The following is an 11,097-nucleotide window of genomic DNA, read 5'->3' as shown; positions in this document are numbered from 1 at the left end:
AGGCCATTCATCCCCTCAGCACGGATCGCCTGACACCTTGGGATTCGGGGTTAGGGACGTCATATTGTCAGCTTCAGTGTTGTACCGAGCCTGGCGATATGACCGGATTTACACCGTTACGCACTACTTCAGAGTATTCATATCCCAGCGTAACGGGAAAACCCTGGTTACCACAGATATTGATTTGGGACTAATGACTAACTCTTAGATGGAAGCAATGTATTCTCCAATAGTCGAGATATGTCCCGGCCACGCCTTGTGAATTGCTGAGGTAGGGAAAGGATGGTTTGAAGGACACCTACTTAAGAAAGATGCAGAGAACTCTACGACCTCTCCTAGGTGCCACGGGAGGTTTTGGGATTGTGTGGAAGGTTATAACAGTAGGAATAATTTTGGTATAACGAGAAACACAGAAAGAACTAAGATAGAAATACAAAGTAGGAAAGCGACGAGCGTGGAATTGAACCCACGACCTCCTGCTTATAAGGCAGAAGCGGTAGCCACTAGACCACCGAGCTCGTCATCTCGCAGGTCTGGATACATCTCTACTCAAAACATCAACGAATGCAAAATAAGTTCTCATTCCCATGATTCATCCTCAACACGCTTTTTAATATAAAGACATCCAAGATTTATCGTTTGACCGGGATAAAACTGATTGGTGCAAAGAAAAAGTTGGTATGTTGCTGTTGCTTATATGCTCCAACCATTCGGCATTAAATACAATTGATATAATTCCAACCATTATTGCCTTACAAATTATATTATAATTCATTACAGTCTTTATTCATGGAAAATATTAAGTTGGCTAAGTATAATCGCAATAACGCCAACCACGTTTCCCTTCCATCAAAATAATCAGATTTTCCACTTCGTCCATCTTCACGAAGTTTTGGCAATCGTAAACTTTTATCATTATGGTCGATCCGTTGCCCAGAGCCGTCCCTCCTACCTCGTTCTTACTTACCGATTTCATTGATTTCGGATTATCCGGTAGACACGTTGTAAAACGAATCCACCCACAATAAAAGACGAGAGCGGTGGGTTCTCTGTGTGAAAAAAAAATCATGGCTTGTATTTCATTAAACGAAATTATTTTGATTGTTTGTTTACTGTATGTAATTCCATTTCCATTTGTTGGTTGTTTTGGTTTAGGACTTGCTGCTCATCTCAATTCGCATTAGTTTGTCATTTCCATTGTTTTTATAAAAAATATCTGCGACTAAACTAAAATCATTACCTAGTTTTGTATCTTATTTTTTTTATTTCTGTTTGATTTACTCTTCCCCATACTGCTTTCAATTTACATCAATCGCTTCGTTAGGTTTGACTTCGCTCCGCTTAACAAATATTTATACAGTAACTTGCTTCATTTCAATAAATCATCTGTACTTTTGAGTTCTTCGCTAGGCTAAAAAATAAATCTACTCAAAGTTTCATAAATATTTAGTTTCTGGATTAGTAGCGTTTGCTCCGTTTATTTGCTTCCAAAATTCAAAAAAACCACAATCCCCGCAGATCCAAAGTTCGAGCTTCGGAGGGGCAGTGAGTAACAGTTTTAAATTTCTTACTTTTGATCATCGTCATATCGTTTCGCTCTCCTGCGTCAGAAAAGACAAAATTCTGCTTTGATTTTACGTTTATCTACGGTTGGACACCTTTCGCACACTCGCAACCATCCAGCCTCATTCGTTCCACTGACTGTTCCACAATTGTTTAAAAATTATCCAACTCTTCTACTAATAAACGGCAAATGTGGGGAAAGTTACGCACCCCGCCGCCTTCCTTCGACACCGACGCGACGGCCGACAAATGGGTTTGAGCTTGCTTTTTGCTGGGAGTTCGGGGACGAGTCGGATTGCTGTGGGATGTGGCTCTATTTACAGAACCTGCTGTTGCGGTGGTTTCTGGTCGACGATGATGATGGCCGCGGAGGATTCATTGAGATTGATTCCGCCTCCGCCGCCGCTTCCACCGCCACCGCTACCATCCAGCAGGAGGGGGGCGCACTGCTAGGCCCCCGCCAGGGTTGTGAACTCGATGTCGCCTCCGCGAGGAAGAATCAGGTCCGGATCTGCAATATAGACTGAGGTGTGATGAGGCGTGATGTGATGGCGGATTTTATGAATGGCGGTGAAGAAGGGAAGGGAATGGTTAGTTTAAAAATTGTTAGTTGTTTCAGGATACAAAAATTGAATAGAATCAGCATTTTTTGTGCCTAAACAGCCACGGGAAGAAGGTTCTCCGAATTAATATACATTGTACTGTTGAAACAATAAGAAAATATTTCCTCTTCTCCGGTAATTTGCTGCGGCAATCCATGCTCACATGAACGACCAGAGCCCTTATTGAATAATTGATGTGGATCTGTACTCCCATAATTTGATACTGCCGCTTTGATGTCACGCTAATATGAAAGCCGTATTATGAACGCCCCCAGCATGCAGTACAAAATTAGACCTTCAAATAGATTCGGTGGAAAAGTTTGTTAGCAAAGCATGCATGGCCCTTGTTTCAACTTTCACGGAAGAGAAAGCTTTTTATTTTGTTGACGACAGAAAAGGGCCTTCGGCAAATGTTTTTCTTTTCCCTGCCCAGAACAACGGCCCATTTTGTTAATGAAAAGTGACTTGCTATTGTTCATTTTGCTGAGAAATTTGTACCATTATGGAATAGATTCTTTAAAGAACTTTGAAGCAGCTTCCTCTGTTTCATAGAAAAATCCTGAATTCCTGAAATTAAATTTTCGGTGGAAATCTCATTCACAAGATTTGCCTAAATATACTCTTTGTGGGATCGAATAAGCTGTGCTAAAAACAAAATCACATTGTTTTTCCAATTTTTCTCGCCTGTCGGAAAAGTTTAAATGGGATCTGTTACTTTGAAATGAAACTTTAATACACACACGCACACTGTTCCACTGGGACTTCCATTCCGATGTACGCCAACGAACAACCCAATCATGTTCGCAGGTCAAATATTGAAATTCAACAAACTCAAATATCTACATCTCGTTTCGGAAAATGTCACCCCATTCACTGGCAGTTGGATTACAAAGCGCACATACGCACCTACACAAACACGCCGACTTCCACGGACTCTTTTGTGCGCGAGGAGTAGTGTGAACATGATAACACCCGCAGCCACACGGAAGCAGCGAACCACATGACCAATGTTGACACAGCTGTCCCAGCTTTTATTCCACATTTTTTTTTCTATCACCTCCTATCATAGAAACCAGTCCACTAGTGTTACGACTTTTTGTCAAGTTTTCCAGAAATCGAATTTTCTCGCCGGGCACATCAAATTCAGCGGAAACGAACAACGTGGTGTGTTTATAAATTCATCGCTGTGTGCGAGTTTGAAATTCTCATCAGAGGTTTGGCTCCCGCCCGGGGCAGTGATGCCAGATTTTCGGAAATCTCGCACCGTGCAGTGCCGAAAGCGACTCGACCCAGGGTCGGCATCGCTGTCTCGCAAAAGCTCCTACTCAGTCGAGTATTGTGCCGGGCGCGCCGGGTCATAAAAGGCCCCGAATGGGACAAAGGACGACCTACACACAAAATCAAACAAGAATCCTAAACAAATTTTCGTCTTCCCACTAACAAGACCGTCGATTGGCACTGATGGAAAAAGGACAAAAAGAGCCCCTGCGGAGTTTCTTCAGTTTCGGATGCCAATCTGGTGGGGCAGAGACCAAGCGCGGCACAATAAGCTACGTGTAATAAAGTAGAAAGCATACACGAGAGAAATTTGGAATTGATAGCCACGTGGTCGAATGCGATTCACAATCCAATTCAAATTCTTGTTTCTATTCCGATTTCGATTTAAAATTTTGAGTCAGAGTCAGATTGTTGTCGAGTATCTTTTTGAATTATATTCTGATTTAGATTCCGATTCAATTTTTGAATTGGTTTTTGATCAAGATTCTGGGACACATTCTGATTCTAATCCACATACTGATTGTGAATCTATTTCATACACTGATTTAGATTATGAATCAGACTCTGATTCTGATTCTAATTCGGATTCTGCTATAATTTTTGATTCGAGACTCTGATGCTAACATGAATCTTGATAAACATCCGGATTATGATTAAGATTCTGATTCTGATTCTGATTCAGATTCTGATTCAGATTCTGATTCAGATTCTGATTCAGATTCTGATTCAGATTCTGATTCAGATTCTGATTCAGATTCTGATTCAGATTCTGATTCTGATTCTGATTCAGATTCTGATTCAGATTCTGATTCAGATTCTGATTCAGATTCTGATTCAGATTCTGATTCAGATTCTGATTCTGATTCAGATTCTGATTCATATTCTGATTAAGATTCAGATTCTGATTAAAATTCTGAATCCGATTCACATTCCAATCCAGGCTCTGATTCTGATTCAGATTTTGATTCAGATTCTAATTCCGATTCAGATTTCAATCCAGGTTCAGATTCTGATTCAAATTCTTATTTTGATTCTAGTTTAGGTTCTGATTCAGATTCTGATTCAGATTCTGAGTCCGATTAAGATTGCAATCCAGTTTAAGATTGTGATTCAGATTCTGATTCAGATTCTGCTTCAGATTCTGATTCAGATTCTGATTCAGATTCTGATTCAGATTCAGATTCTGATTCAGATTCTGATTCAGATTCTGATTCAGATTCTGATTCAGATTCTGATTCAGATTTTGATTCAGATTTTGATTCAGTTTCTAATTCAGATTCTGATTCAGATTCTGATTGATTTCCTGATTCGGATTCTGATTCAGATTTTGATTCAGATTCTGATCCAGATTCTATTTTAGATTCTGATTCAGATTCTGATTCAGATTCTGATTCTGATTCAAATTCTGTTTCAGTTTCTGATTCTGAATCTGATTCAGATTCAGATTCTGATTCAGATTCTGATTGATTTCCTGATTTGGATTCTGATTCAGATTTTGATTCGATTCTGATTCTGATTCAGATTCAGATTCTGATTCAGATTCTGACTGATTTCTTGATTCGGATTCAAATTCGGATTCTGATTCAGATTTTGATTCGATTCTGATTTAGATTCTGATTCAGATTCTTATTCAGATTCTGATTCATATCCCGATTCAAATTCTGTTTCAGATTCTGATTGATTTCCTGATTTGGATTCTGATTCAGATTTTGATCCGATTCGGATTCAGATTCTGAATCAGGTTCTTATTCGGATTCTGATTCATATCCCGATTCAAATTCTTTTTCAGATTCTGATTGATTTCCTGATTCGGATTCTGAATCAGATTCTGATTCAGATTCTGATTCAGATTCTGATTCAGATTCTGATTCAGATTCTGATTCAGATTCTGATTCAGATTCTGATTCAGATTCTGATTCAGATTCTGATTCAGATTCTGATTCAGATTCTGATTCAGATTCTGATTCAGATTCTGATTCTGATTCATATCCCGATTCAAATTCTGATTGATTTCCTGATTCGGATTCTGAATCAGATTCTGATTCAGATTCAGATTCAAATTCAGATTCTGATTTATATCCCGATTCAAATTCTGTTTCAGATTCTGATTCTGACTCTGATTCAGATTCAGATTCTGATTGATTTCCTGATTTGGATTCTGATTCAGATTTTGATTCGATTCTGATTCAGATTCTGATTCAGATTCAGATTCTGATACAGATTCTGACTGATTTCCTGATTCGGATTCTAATTTGGATTCTGATTCTGATTTTGATTCAGATTCTGATTCAGATTCTGATTCAGATTCTTATTCAGATTCTTATTCAGATTCTGTTTCAGATTCTGATTGATTTCCTGAATCAGATTCTGATTCAGATTCTGAATCAGATTCTGAATCAGATTCTGGTTCAGATTCTGATTCAGATTCTGATTCATATCCCGATTCAAATTCTGTTTCAGATTCGGATTGATTTCCTTATTTGGATTCTGAATCAGATTCTAATTCTGATTCAGGTTCTGATTCAGATTCTGGTTCAGATTCTGGTTCAGATTCTGATTCAGATTCTGATTCTGAATCTGATTCAGATTCTGAATCAGATTCTGATTCAGATTCTGGTTCACATTCTAATTCAGATTCTGATTCGGATTCTGATTCATATCCCGATTCAAATTCTGATTGATTTCCTGATTCGGATTCTGAATCAGATTCTGATTCAGATTCAGATTAAAATTCAGATTCTGATTTATATCCCGATTCAACTTCTGTTTCAGATTCTGATTCTGACTCTGATTCAGATTCAGATTCTGATTGATTTCCTGATTTGGATTCTGATTCAGATTTTGATTCAGATTCTGATTCAGATTCTGATTCAGATTCTGATTCAGATTCTGATTCAGATTCTGATTCAGATTCTGATTCAGATTCTGATTCAGATTCTGATTCAGATTCTGATTCAGATTCTGATTCAGATTCTGATTCAGATTCTGATTCAGATTCTGATTCAGATTCAGATTCCTAATTCGGATTTTGAATCAGATTCTGATTCAGATTCTGATTCAGATTCTGATTCAGATTCTGATTCAGATTCTGATTCAGATTCTGATTCTGACTCTGATTCAGATTCTGATTCAGATTCAGATTCTGATTGATTTCCTGATTCGGATTCTGATTCAGATTTTGATTCAAATTCTGATTCAGATTCTGATTCAGATTCTGATTTAGATTCTGATTCTGATTCGGATTCTGTTTCAAATTTTGATTCAGATTCTGATTCAAATTCTGATTCAGATTCTGATTCAGATTCTGATTCAGATTCTGATTCTGATTCAGATTCTGATTCATATTCTGATTAAGATTCAGATTCTGATTAAAATTCTGAATCCGATTCACATTCCAATCCAGGCTCTGATTCTGATTCAGATTTTGATTCAGATTCTAATTCCGATTCAGATTTCAATCCAGGTTCAGATTCTGATTCAAATTCTTATTTTGATTCTAGTTTAGGTTCTGATTCAGATTCTGATTCAGATTCTGAGTCCGATTCAGATTCCAATCCAGGTTCAGATTGTGATTCAGATTCTGATTCAGATTCTGATTCAGATTCTGATTCAGATTCTGATTCAGATTCTGATTCAGATTCAGATTCTGATTCAGATTCTGATTCAGATTCTGATTCAGATTCTGATTCAGATTCTGATTCAGATTCTGATTCAGATTCTGATTCAGATTCTGATTCAGATTCTGATTGATTTCCTGATTCGGATTCTGATTCAGATTTTGATTCAGATTCTGATCCAGATTCTATTTTAAATTCTGATTCAGATTCTGATTCAGATTCTGATTCAGATTCTGATTCTGATTCAGATTCTGATTCTGACTCTGATTCAGATTCTGATTCAGATTCAGATTCTGATTGATTTCCTGATTTGGATTCTGATTCAGATTTTGATTCGATTCGGATTCAGATTCTGATTCAGATCCAGATTCTGATTCAGATTCTGACTGATTTCTTGATTCGGATTCAAATTCGGATTCTGATTCAGATTCTGATTCAGATTCTGATTCAGATTCTGATTCAGATTCTGATTCAGATTCTGATTCAGATTCTGATTCAGATTCTGATTCAGATTCTGATTCAGATTCTGATTCAGATTCTGATTCAGATTCTGATTGATTTCCTGATTCGGATTCTGATTCAGATTTTGATTCGATTCTTCAGATTCTAAATCAAATTCTGATTCAGATTCTGATTCTGATTCAGATTCAGATTGTGATTGATTTCCTGATTCGGATTCTGATTCAGATTTTGATTCAGATTCTCATCCAGATTCTATTTTAGATTCTAATTCAGATTCTGATTCAGATTCTGATTCTGATTCATATCCCGATTCAAATTCTGATTGATTTCCTGATTCGGATTCTGAATCAGATTCTGATTCAGATTCAGATTCAAATTCAGATTCTGATTCAGATTCTGATTTATATCCCGATTCAAATTCTGTTTCAGATTCTGATTCAGACTCTGATTCAGATTCAGATTCTGATTGATTTCCTGATTTGGATTCTGATTCAGATTTTGATTCAGATTCTGATTCAGATTCTGATTCAGATTCTGATTCAGATTCTGATTCAGATTCAGATTCTGATTTATATCCCGATTCAAATTCTGTTTCAGATTCTGATTCTGACTCTGATTCAGATTCAGATTCTGATTGATTTCCTGATTTGGATTCTGATTCAGATTCTGATTCAGATTCTGATTCAGATTTTGATTCAGATTCTGATTGATTTCCTGATTCGGATTCTGATTCAGATTTTGATTCGATTCTTCAGATTCTAAATAAAATTCTATTTCAGCTTCTGATTCTGATTCAGATTCAGATTGTGATTGAATTCCTGATTCGGTTTCTGATTCAGATTTTGATTCAGATTCTCATCCAGATTCTATTTTAGATTCTAATTCAGATTCTGATTCAGATTCTGATTCTGATTCATATCCCGATTCAAATTCTGAGTGATTTCCTGATCCGGATTCTGAATCAGATTCTGATTCAGATTCAGATTCAAATTCAGATTCTGATTTATATCCCGATTCAACTTCTGTTTCAGATTCTGATTCTGACTCTGATTCAGATTCAGATTCTGATTGATTTCCTGATTTGGATTCTGATTCAGATTTTGATTCTGATTCTGATTCAAATTCTGATTCAGATTCTGATTCAGATTCTGATTCTGATTGATTTCCTGATTCGATTTCTGTTTCAGATTTTGATTCTGATTCTGATTCAGATTCAGATCAGATTCTGATTTCTGTTTCAGATTCTGATTGATATCCTGATTCGGATTTTGATTCAGATTCTGATTCAGATTCTGATTCAGATTCTGATTCAGATTCTGATTTAGATTTTGATTCCGATTCAGATTCCAATCTAGGTTCAGATTCCGATTCAGATTCCAATCCAGTTTCTGATTATTCAGATTCTAATTAAGAATTTTATACAGATTGTGATTCAGATTCTGATTTAGATTCAGATTCCGATTCAGATTCCAATCAAAGTTCAGATTCTGATTCAGATTCAGATTCTGATACAGATTTTAATTCTGATTCACATTCTGATTCAGATTCTGATTCAGATTCTGATTCAGATTCTGATTCAGATTCTGATTTAGATTCTGATTCAGATTCTGATTCGATTTTGATTTAGATTCTGATTCAGATTCTGATTCATATCCTGATTCAAATTCTGTGTCAGATTCTGATTGATTTCCTGATTCGGATTCTGTTTCAGATTCTTATTCAGATTCTGATTCAGATTCTGATTCAGATTCTGATTCAGATTCTGATTCAGATTCTGATTCAGATTCTGATTCTGATTCTGATTGATTTCCTGATTCGATTTCTGTTTCAGATTTTGATTCTGATTCTGATTCAGATTCAGATCAGATTCTTATTTCTGTTTCAGATTCTGATTGATATCCTGATTCGGATTTTGATTCAGATTCTGATTCAGATTCTGATTCAGATTCTGATTCAAATTCTGATTCAAATTCTGATTTAGATTTTGATTCCGATTCAGATTCCAATCTAGGTTCAGATTCCGATTCAGATTCCAATCCAGTTTCTGATTATTCAGATTCTAATTAAGAATTTTATACAGATTCTGATTTAGATTCTGATTCAGATTCTGATTTAGATTCAGATTCCGATTCAGATTCCAATCAAGGTTCAGATTCTGATTCAGATTCAGATTCTGATACAGATTTTAATTCTGATTCACATTCTGATTCAGATTCAGATTCAGATTCTGATTCTGATTCAGATGCTGATTCAGATTCTGATTCATATTCTGATTCTAAGTTCTGTTTCAGATTTGATTTCCTGATTCGGATTCTGTTTCAGGTTTTGATTCAGATTCTGATACAGATTTTGACTCTGACTCTGATTCAGATTCAGATTCTGATTGATTTCCTGATTCGGATTCTGATTCAGATTCTGATTTAAATTCTGATTCTGATTATGATTTAGATTATGATTTAGATTCTGATTTAGATTCTGATTCTGATTCGGATTCTGATTCAAATTTTGATTCAGATTCTGATTCAGATTCTGATTCAGATTCTGATTCAGATTCTGATTCAGATTCAGATTCTGATTCAGATTCTGATTCAGATTCTGATTCAGATTCTGATTCAGATTCTGATTCAGATTCTGATTCAGATTCTGATTGATTTCCTGATTTGGATTCTGATTCAGATTTTGATTCGATTCTTCAGATTCTAAATCAAATTCTGACTCTGATTCAGATTCAGATTCTGATTGATTTCCTGATTCGGATTCTGATTCAGATTTTGATTCAGATTCTGATCCAGATTCTATTTTAGATTCTGATTCAGATTCTATCCCGATATCCCGATTCAAATTCTGTTTGATTTCCTGATTCAGATTCTGATTCAGATTCTGATTCAGATTCTGATTCAAATTCAGATTCTGATTCAGATTCAGATTCTGATTTATATCCCGATTCAAATTCTGTTTCAGATTCTGATTCTGACTCTGATTCAGATTCAGATTCTGATTGATTTCCTGATTTGGATTCTGATTCAGATTTTGATTCTGATTCTGATTCAAATTCTGATTTAGATTCTGATTCAGATTCTGATTCTGATTGATTTCCTGATTCGATTTCTGTTTCAGATTTTGATTCTGATTCTGATTCAGATTCAGATCAGATTCTGATTTCTGTTTCAGATTCTGATTGATATCCTGATTCAAATTTTGATTCAGATTCTGATTCAGATTCTGATTTAGATTTTGATTCCGATTCCAATCCAGTTTCTGATTATTCAGATTCTAATTAAGAATTTTATACAGATTGTGATTCAGATTCTGATTTAGATTCAGATTCCAATCAAGGTTCAGATTCAGATTCTGATACAGATTTTAATTCTGATTCACATTCTGATTCAGATTCTGATTCAGATTCAGATTCAGATTCTGATTCAGATTCTGATTTAGATTCTGATTTAGATTCTGATTCTGATTCTGATTCAGATGCTGATTCAGATTCTGATTCATTTTCTGATTCTAAGTTCTGTTTCAGATTCTGATTGATTCCTGATTCGGATTCTGTTTCAGATTTTGATTCAGATTCT

General features: G+C 35.9%; 1 protein-coding gene across 5 annotated transcripts in view; it reads right to left on the bottom strand.

Moving 5' to 3' along the window:
- Positions 1–1,045: 1,045 nt before the first annotated feature.
- Positions 1,046–11,097, bottom strand: part of LOC134222682 (hemicentin-1) — a 740,104-nt gene continuing 730,052 nt past the window's right edge. For 4 of the 5 annotated variants that reach the window (XM_062701842.1, XM_062701859.1, XM_062701852.1 and 1 more), the window contains one exon: positions 1,046–2,086. In XM_062701842.1, coding sequence (XP_062557826.1) covers positions 2,013–2,086 — 74 coding nt within the window. In that variant the 3' untranslated portion in view covers positions 1,046–2,012. The remainder of the gene's footprint in view (positions 2,087–11,097) is intronic. The other variant, XM_062701853.1, reaches the window with a different exon arrangement.

This window comes from Armigeres subalbatus, chromosome 1, assembly GCF_024139115.2.
Source record: "Armigeres subalbatus isolate Guangzhou_Male chromosome 1, GZ_Asu_2, whole genome shotgun sequence".
NCBI lineage: Eukaryota > Metazoa > Arthropoda > Insecta > Diptera > Culicidae > Armigeres > Armigeres subalbatus.
The sequence above is the reverse complement of the archived record's forward strand: the minus strand, read 5'-3'. Positions and strand labels throughout refer to the sequence as shown.